Source organism: Pezoporus wallicus, unplaced genomic scaffold, assembly GCF_028554395.1.
Source record: "Pezoporus wallicus isolate ANWC-B61680 ecotype Strahan unplaced genomic scaffold, APGP_CSIRO_Pwel_v1 scaffold_2584, whole genome shotgun sequence".
NCBI lineage: Eukaryota > Metazoa > Chordata > Aves > Psittaciformes > Psittacidae > Pezoporus > Pezoporus wallicus.
In genome coordinates, this window is record NW_026642851.1 from 5,198,708 (window position 1) to 5,223,211 (window position 24,504).

At 38.0% G+C, this 24,504-nt stretch overlaps 1 protein-coding gene across 4 annotated transcripts in view; it reads left to right on the top strand.

The window, feature by feature from the left end:
• The window catches only part of ABCB1 (ATP binding cassette subfamily B member 1), a 47,035-nt gene that overhangs the window by 11,315 nt on the left and 11,216 nt on the right, over positions 1-24,504 (top strand). For 3 of the 4 annotated variants that reach the window (XM_057432501.1, XM_057432500.1, XM_057432503.1), the window contains 14 exons: positions 434-558; positions 1,305-1,476; positions 2,698-2,811; positions 3,814-3,924; positions 8,165-8,290; positions 8,479-8,682; positions 9,080-9,250; positions 11,621-11,782; positions 13,114-13,296; positions 14,199-14,345; positions 14,665-14,769; positions 17,503-17,580; positions 18,961-19,044; positions 21,276-21,479. In XM_057432501.1, coding sequence (XP_057288484.1) covers positions 434-558; positions 1,305-1,476; positions 2,698-2,811; positions 3,814-3,924; positions 8,165-8,290; positions 8,479-8,682; positions 9,080-9,250; positions 11,621-11,782; positions 13,114-13,296; positions 14,199-14,345; positions 14,665-14,769; positions 17,503-17,580; positions 18,961-19,044; positions 21,276-21,479 — 1,986 coding nt within the window. The remainder of the gene's footprint in view (positions 1-433; positions 559-1,304; positions 1,477-2,697; positions 2,812-3,813; positions 3,925-8,164; positions 8,291-8,478; positions 8,683-9,079; positions 9,251-11,620; positions 11,783-13,113; positions 13,297-14,198; positions 14,346-14,664; positions 14,770-17,502; positions 17,581-18,960; positions 19,045-21,275; positions 21,480-24,504) is intronic. The other variant, XM_057432502.1, reaches the window with a different exon arrangement.

Here is a 24,504-nt window from a genome sequence, read left to right on the forward strand (position 1 = left end):
TTTCCCTTATATTTTGAAGATCATGTAAGCATTCTCTGTCTTGAGTGACTATATTGTAGAAAAGGTAAGAGTAGAGAAGCATGTGCTACATATGTCTACTGGCTAAGAGTCTTCATGGACAGTGGCCAACTAGTGTAAACTATAGAGCCCTCAAGCTAAGGTAGCCAGAGATGAGGAGATCTACCTGGGGAGAACCACACTCAGTAGGAGTAGTCATCTAATCTCCTGCACTGGGCAAAAGCAAAGTGGAAAAATCCATTTCTTAGTGTTGAGAATAAGTAATGTTAAATTATTTGATAATGAATATTCTGCACTTACACATAATAAAATCAAAAGGCTTCACATTGGAAGAAAGTAACTGTGATAAAAGCCATTATGAAGTGCTTGAGCTAATTCTGTTTTTCTTAAGTCAAAATATTTGATCTTGTATTAGGTTCTCTCTGCTTTCACTGACAAAGAACAAGCTGCATATGCAAAAGCAGGTGCTGTTGCAGAGGAAGTTCTGGCAGCAATCCGTACTGTAATAGCTTTCGGAGGACAGGAAAAAGAAATTAAAAGGTAAGAGCAGTATTTGCTTTCATCAGCTGATTTTAAAGTATTTGCTTCAGATGGCTTGAAATTTTCTAGTACCTTTGCTGTTGAAAATCTTTCAAAATGGGGAAGCCTTTAGCTTCCTGTGGTTTTAAGTAATGGGAAATTTTCTGTTACAGCCTATTATAAGTTTTACTACATGCTAAAAGACGATCAGTTATTTTTCTAGAAAATGTCAAAAGCAGTTGATATATTGTCTCCGCTCTGGAAATGTGCAAACTACTTTAAACATCACATTGTGAGAGCTTTAGACAAAAAAAAAAGGCCCTGTCATGAGAGGAGATGATGGTATCCTTGGTACAATTACTCAGTAATTGTTGTGAAGGTAGTAATAAGCAATGTCTCAGTTTCCACTATACTATAAAAAATCGTTCCTATGATATATTTTAACCTTTTATCTTAAGCTAACGATTATAATCTCAAAACCTGTCACAAATGGTTCATGATCAAAGTTCAGTGACCTGCAGTTTATTTAAGGAACTTGAATACCAGTTCCTGAACTGCGATGCCCTTTCTTTCCTGTATACCAGGTTGACTGAGTTGACCTTTTTGCAAGTTACCTTAAAGTCCCTGTGCCTGACTACCTTTGTACTTATTTTACACATCTTGGTATACTTTGTGAGTGTTCTTTTTCTAATTAATCCACAGAGGTTTTGGTGCTGTGTGCCATAGTACAAGTCTGAGTCTATTTTAAACTTCTATCTTTCTTCCAGATACCATAAAAATTTAGAAGATGCTAAACGGATTGGAATAAAAAAGGCTATTACAGCTAATATTTCTATTGGTGCTGCTTTCTTACTGATATATGCATCATATGCTCTGGCTTTCTGGTATGGAACTACCTTGGTCTTAACTGATGATTACACTATTGGCAAAGTTCTTACAGTAAGTATTAATAAGTAAATTTACAGTAAGAGTGAGGAACACTAAAGAAAATGAAATTCTTCTCTTGATGTGGCAATAATTCCAATTTTGTATGAATTATCAAACAAATATGGTAAGAAGAATGACTTTGTTAATCATGATGAAACTCAGCCAGTAGAACTCATGTATGTGTATGTATCTGTAAGTATTTTTTAAAGTACCTGTTTTGTTAAATTTATGGTTCACTGAAGTTTGTGAGAAATGGCTCTGCTATGTATTACTGGCTCTTTCGAACCTGCCTATTTTTTTTTTAAAGACAGGCTAGCACATAGAACATCTCACTGAGGTTCATGCCCTTGTGTGTAATTTTTTCAGTTCTAATTATTTTCAGTTTTTTCAGAATTTCTCAGTTCTAATTATTTACAATTTCTATTGCCTATGTTGTAGTTCATTGGAATGGTGTTTTTATAACAAGAACGGGAGGGTGTAACCTTATTAAGGTTCACATCTGTGAATGGCCACTGTTGGAGAAAAGATGACAGGTGTGATGGACCTTTGCTCTGACATACTATGGCTGTTATTATGATCTCCAAGCACTGTGGTTTTATTACTTTTGTTTTGATACTAGCTGAAAGTAATAAACTATGCTTCACTGAAAATAACATTTTTTTCTTATTCCGCTTTGTTTAATTTTTTTTTCTTCTTTGTTAAATTTTTTTTCTTGCACTCATTCTCTTTCATTCCAGCAGAGGGACCCTGTATTACTTTGTGGTTAAGAAACTGGATTTGCATACTTTATTTCGCTGTCACTTTGAAAGCAGAATGATAGTGCTTTGCATCTTGTCTTTGTTTCATTGGAAGATACACAATATACTTTCTGGGCTTTGGAACATCTTTTTGCCAAAGAATTAACTAGTAGAATAAATCCTGAGACATCAAGTGTAATTATACATTTTTTTGCCATAGAACTTGCAAATCTCAGACACTTTTTCACTTTTATCAATATGTTTGCAACATTCACATTGTCCATGAACTCAGTTCTCAGCTGAATCTTAAAAAGTCTTTTCCTTAGAGTTATTCTTTGTTCAAGAGAGGCCATTTCAGTTTTCTCTTTAATTCTTCATTCCTTAAACTTCCCTTAACATGCATGGAGCCTCCTGACCCAAAGATATCTAATGTAGATAAATAAATGTAATTCTGTGCTTAAATAAGTATTTAAATATGTCACCATAAACCTTTCAGGTCTTTTTCTCTGTATTGATCGGAGCTTTCAGCATTGGACAGACTGCTCCAAGCATAGAGGCATTTGCTAGTGCAAGAGGAGCTGCATATGCAGTCTTTAATATCATAGACAATGTGAGTATCTATCTTTGCCCTTACTCTCATTTCAAAACTGAGATACCATTCTTTTTAAAGTACAGGCAGTATTTATGGATATGAAATTAGAAAAATAACAGTGTGTAAAATAAACAGAATTATAAACATATAAGCATGTAGACTGTATAATTATTAGTCAGTTCCTCTTTGTCTTCTAGACTTATCAGTCATTACTTCAAAGGTAAAAGTAGTCTCTGAATCATTTAATGTTGGAGGCATCGTCTAATGTTTTATCATGAAGGGCACATCTATGATGCAATATAGAGATGTGATTACAAATGGCGCAGGTATGTGAGCATAGGTCTCAAAGTATCACTGTCACCACCAGTAGTGTGAGCATTGGCAAATCAATAAAACACTACTTGGTAACCTGGATGCGTACTTCAATTGCCAAGAGAGTCTGAAGTCAGGAAAGCTGTGATTTTACTAACTAATGAAGCTCTATGAAATGCAATTGCATATTTTGGGTTACTGTTAAGACATGCTTCAACTTGTAAACCTACCTTGGATGCAAACAAAAGCAGTCATAATTAAGAACTCTCTTTCTGCTTAATGGTCAGTGGATTGGTTCTTTCTTACACATATTGTTTCAACAAAAAGGACAAAGGTATAAATGAACGGTGTATGAATGCCCATTAGAATGGCCTGTTCAGGTTAACCGTCAGGCAGTGAAATAAATCTGAAATTATTGCAAGCTGTGGTACAGACTTAAAGACAATATGTACTAAATCACACAAAAGCTTAAATAGAGAAGTTATGAAAGTATTCTTGCATAAGCTCATGAATGTAGTAATGAGGCAGCAAAACATCATGCAATTTACCTGTTTCAGAACTCCCAATTGCTGTAAAATTACATTTAATAGCTCTGCAGAATAACAGTGCACTCTAGGACTGCTTTATGAAAGAAATCCTCAGGAAAAAACTTTCATTGGATCTTTTGTTTGTTTGGTTTTATTTTAACTTGTATTTTGTTTTGCACAGGAACCTCAAATTGACAGCTATTCAGAGGCAGGTTACAAACCAGACCACATTCAAGGGACCTTGGAATTCCAAAATGTTTACTTCAATTATCCATCCAGGCCAGATGTTGAGGTACTGTAAATGAAACTTTATATGTATTACAGTTAAACATGTGGATCATTTATTAGAAAAAAAAAAGCCACATAGTAAAATTTTGTTGGAAATACAACTATTCCAATTAGATTCACTAGCTTATATAAAACAACTCTGCCATTACAGGGGTTTTAGCTAGAGTTATTTGCACTTTATCTAAACATGTCAAGTTTTCTGAATAATTTTCTGCCTAAAGCTGTAGTCAATGTGGCTATGCAATAAAACTTAAAGATTTATTGCTATCAGAATACAAATTTATGCATCTAACCCAAGTGGGTGTGTACTGTAATAATAGTAATGACATAGTGGGTTTCAAAGGACCTGCAATGCAGCTCTGTTAAGACTATATCTCAGATAATGAAAGCAGATCCAGCAAGGACTTGTTAAATACAGAATAGAGATCAGAATCTGTATTTGTTTTTCTACACAAAGTTTGCATTTTAAAGCACTGTCATAAATCTAGAGTCTTAATGCAGTGGAGGTAGATGACATTTGAATGATTCATGAAAATATTTTCATGAAGAGTGTCTTTGTACTATGTAACTATTTTCTTCCCTACATTGAAGGAAAATCACTTACCTGGATAAAGGTATCTTCCTTACTTCTGATAGGCAGAAAGACACAGAGCTATCTTTTTAAGCCATACTTACTCATAAATATGTTACATATTTTGGGGGTTCCTTCTATCAAGAAATTGAATTAAGTCAATGTGCTTATTTTTCTTCATAAGAAATATGAATGAAAAGATAACTATTGATCTCAGTGGATTATTTTATAAGTTTATACAGGTATGATATGAATAGAGATTTCTCCCCCATGGATTCAAAGATAATAACTATAGGAAGTTAAGGCTACACAAAACATTTAGTAATAATTTCATAACTTATAATAATAATTTCATAAATTGTAGTAAAGAGAAAACTTATAGCAAAATAAGACATACTAAATGCTAGTATTTATCTGTGCCTCTTAGAATCATAGAATCATAGAATAGTTAGGGTTGGAAAGGATCTTAAGATCACACACAGAATCACACACAGAATACCAAGGGTTGGAAGGGACCTCAAAAGATCATCTAGTCCAACCCCCCTGCAAGAGCAGGGTAACCTAGAGTACATCACACAGGAACTTGTCCAGGTGGGCCTTGAATATCTACAACGTATGAGACTCCACAACCACCCTGGGCAACCCGTTCCAGTGCTCTGTCACTCAAGATCATCTAGTTCCAACCCCCCCTGGCATGGGCAGGGACACCTCATGCTAAACCATGTCACCCAAGGCTTCGTCCAACCTGACCTTGAACACTGCAGGGATGCAGCATTAACAACCTTCCTGGGCAACCCATTCTAGTGCCTCACCACCCTAACAGGAAAGAATTTCTTCCTTATATCCAATCTAAACTTCCCATGTTTAAGTTTGAACCCATTACCCCTTGTCCTATCACTACAGTCCCTAGTGAAGAGTCCCTCCCCAGCATTCTTATAAGCCCCCTTCAGATACTGGAAGGCTGCTATGAGGTCTCCACGCAGCCTTCTCTTCTCCAGGCTGAATACCCCAACTTACTCAGCCTGTCTTCATATGGGAGGTGCTCCAGTCCCCTGATCATCCTTGTGGCCCTCCTCTGGACTTGGTCCAACACTTCCATGTCCTTTTTATGTTGAGGACACCAGAAGTGCACACAATACTCCAAGTGAGGTCTCACAAGAGCACAGGAGAGGGGCAGGATCACCTCCTTTGACCTGCTGGTCACGCTCCTCTTGATGCAGCCCAGGATACGGTTGGCTTTCTGGGCTGCAAGTGCACACTGAAGCCGGCTCATGTTCAGTTTCTCATCAACCAACACCCCCAAGTCCTTCTCCACGTGGCTACTCTGAATCTTTTCTCTGCCCAACCTGTAGCTGTGCCTGGGATTGCTCTGACCCAGGTGTGGGACCTTGCACTTGGCATGGTTAAACTTCATAAGATTGGCATCAGCCCACCTCACAAGCGTGTTGAGATCCCTCTGGATGGCATTCCTTCCCTCCAGCGTATCAACCAAACCACACAGCTTGGTGTCATCGGCAAACCTGCTGAGGGCGCACCCAATCCCAATGCCCATGTTAGCGACAAAGATGTTGAACAAGACCGGTCCCAACACCAATCCCCGAGGGACACCACTCGTTACTGGTCTCCAGCCGGACACTGAGCCATTGACCATAACTCATTGCGTGCAGCCATCCAGCCAGTTCTTTATCCACTTGAGTGGTCCACCTATCAAATTGATGTCTCTCCAATTTAGAGATAAGGATGTCATGTGGGACAGTGTTGAATGCTTTGCACAAGTCCAGTTAGATGCCATCAACTGCTCTGCCCCTGTCCATCAGTTCCATAGGCCCACCATAGAAGGTCACCAAATTGGTCAGGCAGGATTTCCCCTTAGTGAAGCCATGCTGGCTGTCACCAAGCACCTTGATGATTTTCCTGTGCCTTAGCATGCCATCCAGGAGATTCTGCTCCAAGATTTTGCCAGGCACAGAGGTGAGACTGACTGGTCTGTAGTTCCCCGGGTCATCCCTTTTCCTCTTCTTGAAAATGGGGGTTATATTTCCCTTTTTCCAGTCATAGGGAACTTCACCTGACTGCCATGATTTTTCAAATATGACGGACAGTGGCTTAGCAACTTCATTCACCAGCTCCTTCAGGACCCATGGATGGATTTCATCAGGCCCCTGGACTTGTGCACGTTCAGATTTTTAAGATGGTCTCGAACCAGTGCCTCTCCTACAGTGGGCCCAAGGTCTTCATTCTCAGTCCCTGCATCTGCCTTCCAAGACTTGGGTGGTGTGGTCAGACCGAGTCAAAGAAGTCATTCAGAACCTCAGCCTTCTCCAAATCCTGTGTAGCTAGTTCTCCCGATAGCTTCCAGAGGGGGCCTACATTGTCCCTAGTCTGGTTTTTGCTATGTACCTGTAGAATCCCTTCCTGTTATCCTTAACGTCCCTAGCCAAGTTTAATTCTAACTGGGCCTCTTGTTCCGAAACAGTGAGGTATATTTCACTTGTAAAGCACGCAGACAGTGGTACTAAGGGTGGAGAGGCAGCATAGCTCAAAGTGTAGGAATTTAGGAAGAAAGAGATGATGACAAGGACACAGGGCTGCACTGTGTTGGGAAGTACATGGGGAGAGTATTGGAATGTTTCGGTGCATGGCTGTACATTTAGTATGGAAAACTGTACTTAGCCATGATGCATATTGCTGACATTCAGGTATGAATAGTTAATTGCAGCTTAGTCCTTCTAGAAGGCTAATTAGCAAAAAAAAAACCTGTTTTTCTCTATTTTATCCATTTCAGTATGTTATCTCCAACCACAGAAGTAGTACCAAGTAGTGACAGCTGTACAAACTCTCATGCAACTTTTGTAGTCTAAAGTAGAAACAAAACCACTTTATTCCTTCTTTCCTATTATTGTATCTTCTTACTACTCATGTGAGCAGGATAAGCAGAAAGATAGACAAAATTTAGTATACATGGCATGGACATGGTAACTCTCTAACTTGCCTCTTCTCCAGCCCCACTACTCAGGTCAATACAGGTTATATTCCTGAAAATGAAAGAGCACCAAAGAGCTACATTTACCCTTGTGAGAGTCCCAAGGAAGGCAAAATTTTGTATATTCCATGGTTATGAAATGCTACATTTTATGATGACTAGTACAAAAATGCTGTATGTTGTGCAATGAAATGTCACTGTTGTAAAGAAGACACACCAGCAATTCTAATTGATGACTCCCTCCAAAACAATGCAGAGTATATTCTGTCACTTTTAACCATGACTTCTACTATACAACAGTTCCAGCAGTTTGCATGGTGCATTAAAGGAAAAGGTGAGGCAACATAATACAGAAATATTGCATCATATTATTTCTATATTATATTTTGGTTATGGCTAGTAATCATATTATTATTTTGTCATATGAACTGGTCTATGATATGGATAATGATGAAGTGTGTTGTATAGTACATTGAAATCAGATCAATTGTGAGGTAAATATGAAGAAAATTAAGATGAAGTCATTAGTTATTGAAACTTTAAATGTCCATATTTATGATTATTTTTTTTTGTATCAGATTCTGCTATAAATATGAAGGCTATTTCACTGTAGTCTTTAAACTTTCTTTAAATTTACACTGACATTTTTTCATACTGTTATGTTTTTGGTCACCTTTCTTACATATGCAGATATTGAAGGGCTTGAATCTCAAGATTAGTTCTGGCCAGACAGTGGCCCTGGTTGGTGGCAGTGGCTGTGGGAAAAGTACAACTGTTCAGCTCATCCAGAGATTTTACGATCCCAAGGAAGGCAGGGTAAGATACCTCCAGGGAGATGACACTGTCTATCACAGCTGTTGGAAGTCTGGCTCTCACTACTCCTCACTGCCCTTGTTTCAATGACACAGTGAAGTCTCTCCTAAAAGGTGTGTGCCAACCTGGGGAGAGAGGATCCTTGACCAAAATACTCAGTAAAAGATTTTTGTCTGCTTCCTTTTGTTTAGGTTACCATTGATGGGCAGGATATTAGGTGCTTAAATGTGAGATACCTGCGGGAGATTATCGGTGTGGTGAATCAGGAACCCGTGCTATTTGCTACTACTATTGCAGAAAATATTCGTTATGGCCGTGAGGATATCACCATGGAAGAGATTGAAAAAGCTACCAAGGAAGCAAATGCTTATGACTTCATCATGAAGCTACCCAATGTAAGCAAAGCAGCTGCCCTGCTGAAGTAATTTCTCCTAAATGTTCTTGTGCCAAGCAGTTCCTTAGAAGGGATTCTCATAAACAGCGGAAGCTATCTGTGGAGCTCTGAATATGCTCATAACTTTTGAGTTAACAGCTTCCTCATAACTTTTGAGAATAATGGTCATTTTATATCTTTAGTTCATGACTTGGTGGGCATTTGAAGAACTATTAGAGTTCCAGGGACACAAAAGATTAGGCAGGTATATCCAAGTGGTTGTGTATCCTTTAGTGGTTTAGTGGAAGGAGAAGCTGCTGGGGCTCCTGCCACTGATGTCGCTTTTCTTTACACTGTCTTTCTCTGTTGAAAGGACTGTGCCACTGAGTGTTTTGGAAATGTGTGTGGTTGTCTTGTAGAAGTTTGAAACCCTCGTTGGAGAAAGAGGGGCACAGCTGAGTGGAGGCCAGAAGCAAAGAATAGCAATTGCCCGAGCTCTGGTTCGCAATCCTAAAATTCTTCTGCTTGATGAGGCAACATCAGCTTTGGATACTGAGAGTGAAGCAGTTGTGCAGGCAGCACTGGACAAGGTCAGTAGGCTTCTAAAATGAAGCAGACACGGAGAAGCCTAATACTTACTTTCTTTTTCTCCAAAACATTTGTTGAAAGAGCTGCAAGAAACAGACTCTTAAAACATAAAAGATAAACTTGGATTTGGCAAATATTCATTATACAGAGAATTTTTGAGATCCTGCAGGTATTATAAGAGAGTAGTCATTTTTTTGAGTAAGAAGGTGGAATTAAATTTTCTGTGTTTTTAACTTTAATTCAACATTTTCTTGGTGTAAATACCATCCCCTGCACTTACCTTAGTCACATGCATATTGTTGTTAATCACCTACTTAATTAACTTCTGTTGAAGACTGACAGACAAGATAAGTGCTACCATCATGTCATAAGTGATTGTTGCAGTGACTTGGCAGGACATGCTCCAGGGAAGCATTTGCTTCACTTAAATACTTCTTATTTTGTTCCTAATGTAGAGCTGTCTCACTAAGGCACAGCTGATCCCTGAAACAACTCAGGAGTCTTTATATTGATACTGGGGCTATACCCCCAAATGGCATTCTGAAGTTGCTCAATCATACTCTGCTTCCCACTGATGTTGGATAAAGACAGTTTGAGGAGAATTATTACTATAAGTACACTTAGTAGAGAAGTTATTTTTCTTTGTCACATTATCTTCTAAATTTGGTTCCTCACAAACCTTTGCAGAAGACCTAGGGACTCCTACAATCATAGAATGGTTTGGGTTGGAAGGGGCCTTAAAAGATCAACTAATTGAACCCTACTGCCATGGGCAGGGGCATCTTTGACTAGACCATGTTGCTCAAAGCCCTGTCCAGCCTGATTTCAAACAATTCCAATGATGCAGAATACACAACTTCTCTAAGCAACCTGTTCCAGTGTCTTACCACCCTCACTATAAAAACTTTCTTCCTTATATCCAATCTAAGTCTACCTTCTTTCAGTTCAAAACCATTGTCCCTTATCCTCTTACTACAGTACCTGGTAAATAGTCTTTCTCCACATATGCTATAAGTCCCCTTTATATAGCGAAAGGCCACAGTAAGGCCTCCCTGGAGCCTTCTCTTCTCCATGCTGCACAACCCCAACTCTCTCAGCCTATTTTCATGTAAGAGGTCTTTCAGCCCTCTGATCTTTTTTGTGGCCCTCCTCTGGACCTGCTCTAAGAGGTCCCTATCTTTCTTGTACAGGTGACTCTGGAGCTGAACACAATACAGGTTGGGTCTCATAAGAGCAGAGTAGAGGGGCAAAATCGCCTCCCTCAAACTGCTTGCCACACTTCTTTTGATACAGCCCAGCATAGAGCTGGCCTTCTGGGCTGCTAGCACACATTGTCAGCTCATGTCCAGTTTTTCATCCACCAGTATCCCCAAACTCTTCTCTGCAGGGCTGCTCTCAATCCCTTCATCCCCCAGCCTGTACTGATATTGAGGATTGCCCTGACCCAGGTGCAGGGCCTTGCACTTGGCCTTCTTAAACTTTGTGAGGTTCACATGGGCCCACTCCTCAAGTTTGTTGAGGTCTCTCTGGGTGACATCCCTTCCCTCAAGCAAATCAACTGCACCACTCATCTTGGTGTCATCCACAAACTTGCTCAGTGTGCACTCAATCCCATTTATCTATGTCCATAAGAAGATATTAAACAGCATTGGTCCTTGTATGGACGCTTGAGGGATGTCACTGAGGAGGAACTCCATCCAGGTTCCAACAAAGTTCCACTATTTGGGGTCATTACTTTGATTATTTAAACTAAAAGTTGCTTGATCATTTTAATACAGCCAAGTAATTAAAATGGCAAGCTGTGACATTTGATACATTATTTGTGATAGGCATATAAATATCCAAAGATAGGTAATGGAAATTTCACATGGAATCATAGAGAATTTTATTTTCAATAAAGCCACTTGAGTTGTCAGTGACTTAGAGCTTAAAACACTGACATTTTTTAAATGTCAGTCTGAAATATTTTCTAATGCTTCTGAGTATAAACTCCTTCACAGATTTTAAGGTTTAATTGAACAGCTATGGGCTTAAATAGAAGAACATTTAGCATTTTAAAAATTTTAATGTTTGTAACATTGTAACATTCTAAAATTTGAAATATTAGGAATTTTGTTTAGATATTTGTGATTGAAAATTGGTAGTGTTATGCGCCACAGTGAAAGACTGTCTTTAATATTAATCTCCAAGCTAAAGATTACATTTCTGTTTTAAGATACCTACTGAAATTTGGTTTTTAAATTTTTTTTGAAAGTTATATTTTTTATGTGAACCATTTTAAGGTTTCCCTTGGGTCTTATTCAACTCTAATATGAAAATGAACAATTTTTAATATATTTAGAAATGCTCATACTAAATATTGTTATTTCTAGGCAAGGGAAGGGCGCACCACGGTTGTAGTAGCTCATAGACTGTCAACAGTCCGAAATGCAGATCTTATAGCTGTCTTCGAAGGTGGAGTTATCACAGAACAAGGGAATCATTTTAAATTGCTTGAGAGAAAAGGAATCTACTACAAACTCGTTAACATGCAGGTACTTTTCTTTCTAGCTGTTGCCTCATTTTGTTTTTTGTATTCCATGCCCATGGTTACTGTATGCTAACAGAAGTATGAGAAATTCTGCAGCATATTGTGTTAACAGCAAAAAAAATCTACTTTGAAAGGAGAGCAATAACTTGAAAGAGAGGACAACTAGTTTTGATACTGGACCTATTTAAACCCAGCACAGTAAATTTTTAATTGCCTAGGGATTTAAGCTTATGGTTTATTTCATATTTTCCTTTTATGCAGTTAATGTAGAGCAGCTGACTCCAGTAGTTTGCTATTCCATTACTTTTTGTTAGCCTATGATAAAAGGTAAAATACAGTAGCTGATATTGGAGGAATAGAGCATGCATTTTAAGGTGTTTGGTTATAATCCTTCACACTGAATTTCTTTGTGAAACAAAAATAAAATAATGAAGGAATAGGAGAAAAAGATTCCAACTATGCTGAATGCAGAAATATGTATGCTTTAAAAGTTATGTAGCCAGGTTGGAAATGAATGTAAATAACAGAAATGTTTTAGTTATTAAGTGAATAACAAAATATTTTGATACTTTCCAATGTCCTTTGCTATAGTTAGGTTATAACTGAGCTTAATAAAAGAGAAAATAACAAAAACAAGAGAGAAAGCAAAATAAGTTATTTTTATTAGTAGTGCAAAAAGCAGTAAGAAATAAAAGTTTTCTGAAAAAAAAAGAAATACATGTTGAAGGCAACTTTGAATTCAGTTACAGCTAAATACCTCAGTGCTGCATATATATTTATTTATTCTGTCAAAGGGATTGGCAAACTATGACCAAAAATAGGGCTCTTTACCAGACTGTTCTGATTTTTCAGCCAAAACCTCTTTTTGACTTGTTCCACCCAGAATTTCCTTATTACATTCAAAGTCAAGAATTAAGTGTTCTGTACTAAAAGGAGTAACTTTTTGTCACTTCATGAGTAAACAGTGTACCCACTGAGAAATAATTCAAAAAGATCCTAAGATGAGTGCAAATGATTTACACTCTATTTAAAACTCTGTTAGGAGTTAATTCATAAAAAAGAGCAGTTACTTCCATTCCTCTGCCTTACACATACTACAAGCCTTTTCTTGAGAGATGGGATATTCTTATATATGAATTAAACTCTGAAGATAGAGATATACTCAAATATAATACAGATTTTTGTATCTGTTTTATAGCATTAGATACAGTTTTCCCCATATATCTTTCCACTGAAAAAATGACAGTTATTTTTACCTTGATTACCTCGTAATTTTGAAAGTTCAAAGTAGTATATGCATAATTAATCTTAGCATCATGTTCTTCCCTCTTTTAGTCAATAGAAGCTGAAGTTCCATCATCAGAAAAATATGAGAATGCACTTAGTGTCAAAAAAAGTGAATCTGAACCAGAATTTGAAGAATCCTTAACAAGAGGATTGAGAAGACATTCGACTCGGAGAAATACAAAAAAGCCCGGAGCAGAAAATGGGGATACTGATGAGAAAAAGAGTTCACCTGTAAGTATCTTTGCAGAGCTGTTAATAAACTTCGATTCCTTTCAACAAAGTATATTAAAATTAAATTCAATGTCCTGCTCTAGAAATGTACAAGATGAAGGACACATTTGATAGGGGTAAAAAATAATGAGAATTTTCTAATTCAAATAGCCTTTGACTGATACTGTTCATATCTTGTTTTGTTATTATCACCATGAATGATTATAAAAATAAAATGGGGACTTAAAAATATGTAACAAGGATGAGCTTATTCTTGAAAATTAATTTGCTGTAAAAGAAATATACTTACATAGAATCATAGCATTGTAGAATCATAGAATGGTTAGGGTTAGAAAGGACCTTAAGATCATCTAGTTCCAATCCCTCTGCCATGGGCAGGGAAACCTTTCACTATACTAGGTATTTGCATACCATACTAACATAGTCTAAACATTCATTTTTGGATCAGAGACAGGACATCTGGTGCACATACAACTCTTACAACAAACCTTACAAAAAAAACGTAGAACAAATACGATTGCCTTCATGTTTGCAACAAATACTTTGCTGCTATAAATTGCTTAATGAACAATTACTTGAAGTACTCTAGTTATGGATTACACAGAGCAATATGCCCAGAATGAATAGTTCAGTAACCACTGACCAATACCAGTAGTATCAATCAATGAAAATTATATAGATAAACTAAAACATGATGACAAGAGTTATAGACATATTCTAACAGCTCTTCCTTCCTTGTATTAAAATAATAAATATACAATAAGTTAATTATTCTTGTTATTAAAAATACATTTTAACTTCCTCTGAGTAGATTCTAGGAATAGGAAATTTATACTAATCTTTTTTCTCTGTATTTCTCCAAATAGATATATGTTTGTCCTAACAAAATTCCCATTTTTTAGGATGAAGAATTAGTTCCAGCTTCATTTCTGAAAATTATGAAGTTGAACAAAACTGAATGGCCATACTTTGTAGCTGGAACTTTATGTGCAATTATCAATGGAGTTTTACAACCTGCATTTGCAATCATATTTTCAGAAATTATAGGGGTAAGTTTGAATAAAACATGCAAAATCTATAAAGCCCACAACATTTATTTCAAATAAAGGCAGGTCTTAAACAATCACTGCATAATGAAGCTGAGGAGTGGATGAAGCAATCTTACAAAAATATGAAGAATTATATGACATTTACAAAATTGTAAAAATCTTGCTACAGTCTGAAATTCACTTGTTATACCTCTAATCATATGTAACTCATGCTCAAATTTTATATTAATGCGAATGACTACCATAGTTACTGAGAAAAATGGAAGTATTTTAGATTATTAGTTGATTAAAAAAAGTTGTTTTAACTATTATTTTATAGATCTTTTCAGAAACAGACAAGAAAGTTTTAAGAGAAAAGAGCAACTTATATTCAGTGCTGTTTTTAGTACTTGGGATCGTTTCCTTTTTTACTTTCTTTGTTCAGGTATGTTTTATTATTTTACCTTTATTATGATCGTTTGTCATGTTTTAGAAACCAGATCTAAAATATACTAAAAATTTGTGACTTCTTAATACAATTTCTCCAGTTCAAAACAGAACCCGCATTTATGATTCTAGATGTGCCTTGTGCTGAGCTATATCTTTTTTGACCTGGAGCTTTTCATGTGTTAGAGACCTTCCAACCTATTCTGACCTCTTAACTTCAGAACTTTCCCTCTTTTTCACAAGTCAAACACATCTTGGCATGAAACTTTGGATTCTTTCACTCTTTTTACGTTGCCACCTAACAGCCAACCTCTCAAGCCTTTACACTATACCACTCCTTTCTCACTCTCGGGCCTATTTGAATCTGTTATAATTTCAAATGTTCCAGTCTCCTGCATTAAGCTCTCAAATTTTACTCCCCTCACCCCTTCCCCATTCAAGTCTTACCTTATGGGAGTGCGCCCGAACATTCCCTAGATCAGTTCATCAAGTAAACCCCTTCATGCTGATATTCAGCTCTTCCTGCTTAAATACTAACGGTTGAACAGTAATACCTATACCATGCTCTCACTGATTTCTATAGCCATCTCAATTTCTTAAATAAAATTCCCTAATTCTTATATATATCTAACTGTTCCAAGAGTGCCATGGTAAAGTAGTAATCATACAAGTGCAAACTTTGGCATTGTAATATTTTCATCTATAGTATGGTTTATAATTTCTGAATGTTTGTATAGTTTTATCCATTGAATGAGCATACACAGCAAAATAATGAAGCGCACTTGGGACAGCAGCATAAATAATCTCTTGCAAAAAACTCAGTGTTTACTTATGGAATTTTCTTTTTGCACATGCATTCAAGAAGGCCTTGAGTATAGAAGACTGGCTTGTGGATGGCTATGATAGGTTTGATTAATTTATAAATGTTCATATAATATTTCAAATTTGAGTGGTAAGAGTTTATTGAGATGAGACATCCCAAATTATGGAATCGTAGAATAGTTAGGGTTGGAAAGGATCTTAAAATCATCTAGTTCCAACCCCCCTGCCATGGGCAGGGACACCTCGCACTAAACCATGTCACCCAAGGTTTTGTCCAACCTGGCCTTGAACACCGCCAGGGATGGAGCATTCACAACCTTCCTTGGCAACCCATTGCAGTGCCTCACCACCCTCACAGTAAAGAAGTTCTTCCTTGTATCCAATCTAAACTTCCCTGTTTAAGTTTGAACCCATTACCCTTTGTCATATCACTACAGTCCCTAATGAAGAGTCCTTCCCCAGCATCCTTATAGGCCCCCTTCAGATACTGGAAGGCTGCTATGAGGTCTCCATGCAGCCTTCTCTTCTCCAGGCTGAACAGCCCCAGCTTTCTCAGCCTATCTTCATATGGGAGGTGCTCCAGTCCCCTGATCATCCTTGTGGGTCTCCTCCGGACTTGTTCCAACAGTTCCATGTCCTTCTTATGTTGAGGACACCAGAAGTGCACACAATACTCCAAGTGAGGTCTCACAAGAGTGAAGTAGAGGGGCAGGATCACCTCCTTCGACCTGCTGGCCATGATGCAGCCCAGGATACACTTGGTTTTCTGCACTGAGAGTGCACACTGAAGCCAGCTCATGTTAATTTTCTTATTGACCAACACCCCTAAGTCCTTTTCCTCAGGGTTGCTCTGAATCTTTTCTCTGCCCAACCTGTAGCTGTGCCTGGGATTGCTGTGACCCAGGTGTAGGACCTTGCACTTGTCATGGTTAGATTTCATAAGGTTGGCATCAGCCCACCTCACAAGCATGTCAAGGTCCCTCCTTGATCCTTCTCATTTAGTGAGAATGGAAGAAAAATTGAAACATAATTTCTTTATATAGTGCCCATTCTCTGATGTTCTTTTGTGATTTTTTCTAAGTCACATACCTGTGCAAATTTACTGACACAGAAAAGATGATGATCAAAATTAACTGAGAAGTATTTGCTAATTGGAATATGCCATGATAATTTTTCCTAGTATAGCATAGTACAGTTCCATCCGTTGTTTGTATTTTAACAGTATTCAATTTCACAAAAGTAGATACCAAACAATCAGTATTTGTAATCACCTAAAGGTGATAGTGAGCTAAACAAAGCTAATTGTAAACCACGATGTCATAGAAAAATGTAGGAAGAGTGTATCTATCTTCCCAAAATTTTAACCTGCATGTTTCCTTTTTGATCTTTTAATTGATTCATATATGTGGCTACAAGTCATTGTAAAACATCACTGATGTATTACTGCTGATTGCTATGTCAGGTTGTGTTAGGATCATGGGGAAGAAATCTTACTGTTGGAGTCAATGGGAAATTTGCATTTGACTTCCATGAACCCAGGTTGCCTTACGGTGTCTTTAATCTAAAATGAGCAGCCCAAAAAGCCACTTGTTTAAATCTGACTTCGATCAACTCATACAAAAATGAAGTCAAAGGGGTGATTACTTGATTCCTTGAAGTATGGTGGTGAAGCAGTGCTGGGAAGTAATGCTATATTCTGCATTTTTTTTTTTGATAAATATTGTTTGAATGTTGTACTGTGAACCTATTAGAATTGATGAATATTAAGCCTGTTTTTATATTTGCTTAGTGCAGTCAGGACTGCAGTATTTTGTACTCTGATGATGTAGAGACAATGTATCTAAAATATTTATTGAATAAGCACAAACAATATAATAGTATGCTAAGCATTGTATCTTTTCTCAAATAGGGTTTCACATTTGGCAAAGCTGGAGAAATTCTTACAATGAGGCTTCGATTCATGGCATTTAAAGCAATGCTTAGGCAGGTAAAGAAAATAAATATTTTTATTTCTAGGGTGTTGAAACTGATTAATTGTATAGATATCATAAAATAACTTAATTCTATCATGCTATTACTTTCCTACAGATAATATTCTTTAAATCAGTCTAGAAACCAATTTGGTTTGTTACATCTGGTTAAGCAAAGTACCCTTAGAAGGAGAGTCTTAAATCAATGCAAGTACAAGAGCATTTTATGTACTCCTTGCAAGGACTTAGATTTACAGCCAAATTACAATGGCCTGATAGGTTATTATGCACCAGCAGTATCCCATTATGTGTTGTTCATTTACCTGCTTTGCTTTCTTGGTGCCCTTTCTTCTCTAAAGAAATGAAATAGCAGTGCAGCTTACATTGTAACTCTTAGTTCAAATGTCTGATTTAAATTGCAATATGTACAATTATGGTTTTATTTAGTTCTTGAATGTCTCCTTCAAAGAGTTCCTAAATCTACAGTTGTGTATTAATACAAAGCCACTTTCAGAGAATTAGAAATATTTCATAGTGGTATTAAGTAATTAATTTAATTATCTAAATTGGCCTTAATCTTGCATGATTTCAGGATCAATATTTTAGATTTTCAAATGTACAATATAGTATTTCTGAGGGGTTGTGTCTTGCATGTAAAGCTAAACGTAGACACAGAATTTGATTCATTTGAACATGACCATTTGCAATGCAGACAAAGAGCTGTTGTAGTCTGAAAAACTCATTTATAGACCAGCCTGGCTGAAAAACTAATGAAAGAACGATCTTACAACTGAGGCTTGAGGTCACAAATGCCTGCATTGCATCACCAGGTTTTCATTCAATACATATTACCCATGAAAGTTTCAATCAGATATTTGATCACATGGTGTCTAAACTATGTACCTGACCCCAGCAGTTGACTGATGAGATAGACCAGTTGGATGGATTGGTTTGTCTCATAGCTTCCAAATAAGCCCTTCAAAACAAGCAATGAGCTGTGAGGTTTTGCCCTGAGAATGCCATACACTTAATTCACCCTCAAACAGCTTTGCAGTTATGAAGGAGTATGACTGAAGAGTCATCTTCTCCAAGCAGATGCACTTTCCGCAGTAGTGGGGGAGGGTAAATTTTGGATCTGGGAATCCCCCAGGCTACTCTTCTTCCTTCTCAGCAGTGACAGTGTACACATCAGGCCATCCACATGTGTATACTTTTCTCTAAAAACATTCACTGTGCAATGAAGGGATTAGAGTAATTAAATATGCAGAACAGATGCACTGCCAGATACATATTTTTCTGCCAATAAGCTCAGTTATATTAGCTAGACCTCGGTTTTACTTTGTGGTCTATGTGAAATGTCCAAAAACTGGTCCTAAGAAAAATGTTTCTGATTGTAGGACATGAGCTGGTTTGATAATACTAAAAATAATACTGGCGCATTAACTACAAGACTTGCTAATGATGCCTCACAAGTGAAAGGAGTAAGTAAAATTTTGTTTCGAATTTTCATATTTGGACTAGTATGCAATAAAGTTGCAGCTTGGGTTTGACTGGTTAGAATCATAGGATAGTTAGGGTTGGAAAGGTCCTTAAGATCATCTAGTTCCAACCCCCTGCCATGGGCAGGGGCACCTCACGCTAAACCATGTCACCCAAGGCTCTGTTCAACCTGGCCTTGAACACTGCCAGGGATGGAGCATTCACAACTTCCCTGGGCAACCTATTCCAGTGCCTCACCACCATCACAGTAAAGAACTTCCTCCTTATATCCAATCTAAACTTCCCCTGTTTAAGTTTGAACCTGTTACCCCTTTTCCTATCCCTACAGTCCCTAATGAAGAGTCCCTCCCCAGCATCCCTATAGGCCCCCTTCAGATACTGAAAGGCTGCTATGAGGTCTCCATGCAGCCTTCTCTTCTCCAGGCTGAATAGCCCCAACTTGCTCAGCCTGTCTTCATATGGGAGGTGCTCCAGTCCCCTGATCATCCTCGTGGCCCTTCTCTGGACTTGTTCCAACAGTTCCATGTCCTTTTTATGTTGAGGACACCAGAACTGCACACAATACTCCAAGTGAGGTCTCACAAGAGCAGAGTAGAGGGGCAGGGTCACCTCCTTTGACCTGCTGGTCACGCTCCTTTGGATGCAGCCCAGGATACAGTTGGTTTCTGCGCTGCAAGCACGCACTGAAGCCGGCTCATGTTCATTTTCTCATCGACCAACACCCCCAAGTCCTTCTCTGCAGGGCTGCTCTGTATCTCTTCTCTGCCCAACCTGTAGCCATGCCTGGCATTGCTCCGACCCAGGTGTAGGACCTTGCACTTGGCATGGTTAAACTTCATGAGGTTGGCATCAGCCAACCTCACAAGCGTGTCAAGGTCCTCTGGATGCCATTCCTTCCCTCCAGCTTATCAACCAAACCACGCAGCTTGGTGTCATCGGCAAACTTGCTGAGGGCGCACTCAATCCCACTGTCCATGTCAGCGACAAAGATGTTGAACAAGATTGGTCCCAACACTGATCCCCGAGGGACACCACTTGTTACTGGTTTCCAGCCGGACATTGAGCCATTGACCACAACTCTTTGCGTGCAGCCATCCAGCCAGTTCTTTATCCACCGAGTGGTGCATCCACCAAATTGATGTCTCTCCAATTTAGAGACAAGGATGTCGTGTGGGACAGTGTCGAACGCTTTGCACAAGTACAGGTAGATGCCATCAACTGCTCTACCCCTGTCCATCAGTTCCGTAGCCTCATCATAGAAGGCCACTAAATTGATCAGGCAGGATTTCCCCTTAATGAAGCCATGCTGGCTGTCACCAGCCACCTTGTTGTTTTTCATGTGCCTTAGCATGCCATCCAGGAGAACCTGCTCCAAGATTCTTCCAAGGTTGGATAACAGTCTTGAGTTTGACAAAATATTCTCCAAGTAAACTTTTTTTTTTAAGTTTACTATTGTGCCGTATTGTGATCTTCATTATCAAACAAATTCAATGGGAATCTCTTTAGATAAAAGTCTCTTTAGAGAGATCTTATTTACCTGAAGTTGCACATCTAAATTTGTTCAGTTTATAACCTCCTACTATTTTTTTGATTGTACGGATTCCTTATATTAAAAAGAAAAATGGGCATAGTAGCAATTGACTTCCTCTTGTTACTTTTTGGAGATTCTTTAGAAGAAATTTGTGGACCTTCAGGGGTCTCTAGTATTAATCTAAAGAGTACTTAATGGAATTATTTGTGTACGTGTAAGTAAATTTTTGCCGCTCCATGAAGTTATGTGCTTTTTCACTGAACTGAGGAGTTCTGTAATATCTTTGGCCTTATTTCCACAGTAGAAGTTAAATATTTAAATTTATTATTCATTGGGTGATGACTTCTAAAGTCAGCTGCATGATCTACAAAATGTGACAGATCTTAATATTTAGCTGTAAATGTAAATACGTGATATGGGCAAAGCCTGTTCAGCTTCAGTAGCAGAATTTAGAAATTACAGTGCAAATTTAAGTAATCAGAATATAGAGAGAGCAGAATTAAGTGTGATCTAGATGATTTTTTACACGATCACTTAAGAAACTCCCATTTTGAAAAATAGCAAAACTGAGCTAAGACGTTCTAAATTATGTCTTGAGAATCAAGAATATTATAGGTGAAAATGCTTTCCTTATTTAAGATGCAGTTACTTTAGAAAGAAATGTCTTTTTTTTTCCTCCAGGCAACTGGTGCCCGATTGGCATTAATTACCCAAAATGTAGCTAACCTGGGGACTGGAATTATTATATCACTAGTTTATGGCTGGCAGCTGACCCTACTACTTTTAGCTGTTGTGCCAATCATTGCATTGGCAGGAATGATTGAAATAAAGATGTTGGCTGGGCATACTAAAAAAGATAAAGAAGAGCTGGAAGCTGCAGGAAAGGTGGGTCTAGAGAAGTTTGTTTCTGTAATGTCTACAGTCATATTTACCAAAGCATTGTTGATGGATGTATTACTTTGAAATACAAGAACATATCATAATATATAACTTCCAGAGACAGCTAAACTCTATGTAGTTACACTTGTAGACCTACAGAGCATAACACTTCTTCAATAATAATTGAATGTTATTTATTCTGGGTAAACCCCAGAATGTGCTAAGCACTCCTCTGGCACATTATTTTCTCCTTCCTGTTCTGATCATCTCTATTTTCCTAATTTTACAATTTCATTTTGACATTCTCTTATTTCTTTTCTGTCATCCCTTTTTGGCATGTAATCTGTCTTACATATATTATACTGCTCTTTTTTTCCCTTCTCTTTCATTTTATTAATGTTTGCAGGGATAATACATATATATCTACTGGTTTCTTGGTGTGTTTTCCATTCCTTTATTTCCTGAGTGGAAGAACTGAAAATTGAGAAGGCTAGACTCTTGTTTAAGAAATTAGATAAACACATTTAATGTCAATTCATTTCAAAAACCTTTCTGGGACAGAACAACTATTTCATCACTTCCTGGATATTGCTCTCTTCAAGGTAAAATTTTTCTAAAATCCCCTCATATGTCATACTGTTTTTTTAAAGTTGCTGAGAAGAAAGTAGTTTATCTAAAGCCATGCACATAAGGAATGATATTAACCTCCAGATTTAGTGTTTAAATGTTTGTGTCTGCATATTTGCTAGCAGTCTAATGTCCTCTTACAGTTATTGGAGATGCAATGGTTTCTGGGTGGTCTCTAGCTGCCATTTCAAAGGGATATGGATTTACTCTATGTTTTATGTCATATCTGCCATGCCTTACCCAAATGTCTTGAGTATCCTAGAGGATCTCCAGTGGCGCAAGCTACTGATATGTGGGCAGTTGAATTAGAGTCCTTCCTTCTTCAGTCAACAGTCCTGCAGAAACAGACTGGTAGGCACATAATGCACAGGCAACTGGATTGCTTTCTGCTTCTGTTGAATGGGTATCCATTGAGTACACTGGTATCTTAAGACACCTAAATCATATGTCTTAATCTGGATTTGACACCTCCCTCACCTTCTGCCCCATAACTCCTATCTACTAAATAGGTTTTGTTTCCTTCTATTATGTCTGTAGATAAAGATGCTGAAAAACGTCCTTGTCCCTCCAAGTCTACAGGGAATTGTACATAATGATCTTTCCATGGGCTTTTTCATACAAGCCAAAGGATGCATTTCCTTTCCTTTCAGCTGACTACATTTCTTCTGCTTCTTCTTTATAATGACTGAGCATTTATTTCATATTGTTTTGTTGTAAGATACAACAGAAAAAAGGTTGACAATTCTTGGAATAGGGACTACAGCCTTTCATAATGTCGCGGATTGTGAAGAATTAACACAAGTGTTACAAAAATATGTGATTTTACCTAGACTACACTAGCCTACAGACATTTTATTCAATGACCATTTTTTTAAAAAGCAGTTTTCTTCAGTGAATATGGTGTTCTATTTGGAAAATTTGCTTTCTGCAAAAGGTTGCTGAAGCTATGCTACTAACGAACCAAAATGACTACTCCTTTGGGTATTGGTGAGACAATATAACTAAGAAGAAAAAAAAATATTTAATTTCTTTGTAATCATTAACATTGTGTTATTGCATTCAAATCAGTGAATTAGTCAATTATGTGCAAATTTTCAAACAGTGGCACAAGCATTATTGAGGCTGTAAGATAATTATATCCCTATATTTTAGAACAAAGATAACAGTACCACAGTTGAAAAATCTTTGGTGACAGTTCATGAAGAAAAATATTTTCAGGTCTGTGGTTTAGATACCTTAGAAAACTTAGTAGTGTAGTGTGGAGAATATTTTTTCTTTTCCCTGTTTTAGAATATAGGCATTTGAACTGTATGGTGAATTGCCATAACTTTGATGTCCTGTAGATGAATTTACAGGGTCAATTTTCACAACAGAATTTCATTCTGTTCATAGAATCAGAATCATAGAATATCTCACGTTGGAAGATCCAACTCCTTGCTTCTCACAGGACTACCTAAAGCTAAACCATATGCCTAAGAGTGTCATAGAGACGCTTGTTGAACTCTGACAGGTTTGGCATCATGACCACTTCCCTGGGGAGCCTGCTCCAGTGACCAACCACCCTCTCAGTGAGGAACATTTTCCTAATGTCCAGTATGAACAGCCCCTGACACAGCTTCGTTCCATTTCCTCATGTCCTGCCACTGGTCACCAGAGAGAGGAGATCCTCTCTGGAGCTCTCTGGAAGACCTCCCCCTCCGCTGCCCCCCCTAAGGAAGTTGTGTACTGTGATGAGGTCACCCCTCAGCCTTCTTTTCTCCAAGCTAAACAAAACAAGTGACCTCAGCTGCTCCCCATAAGTCCTGCCCTCAAGACTTTTCACCACCTTGGTCACTCTCCTCTGGACACACTCTAATAGCTTAATGACCTTCTCCTATTTAAATGTCCAAAACTGCACACAGTACTCAACACGGGGCCTCACCGTTGCAGTGTAGACTGGGATAATCACCTTCCTCGACCAGGTAGCTGTGCTGTGCTTGATGCACCCCAGGACACAGTTGGCTCTTTTGACTGCCAGGGCACACTTAACTCATGTTCAATTTGCCATCAACCCAAACGTCCAAATCTTTCTGTGGGGCTGCTCTATCTTTCCCCTAATTTGTATGTGTAACCAGGATTATCCTGTCTCAGGTGCAGAATGTGGCACTTGCTCTTGTTAAATTTCATATGGTTGGTAACTGCCCAGCTCTTTAGTCTCCCTGTAAGGCCCCTCTAAACCTTGAAGGAGTCCACAACTCCTCCTAACTTAGTATCATCACCAGACTTAGGATACATTCTACTCCTGCACCCAGATAATTTATAAAAACATTGAAGAGCACTGGCCCTAAAACTGATCCCTGGTGAACCCATTATTGACTGGCCGCCATCCTGATGTAACTCCAATTTACTGTAACTCTTTGAGCCC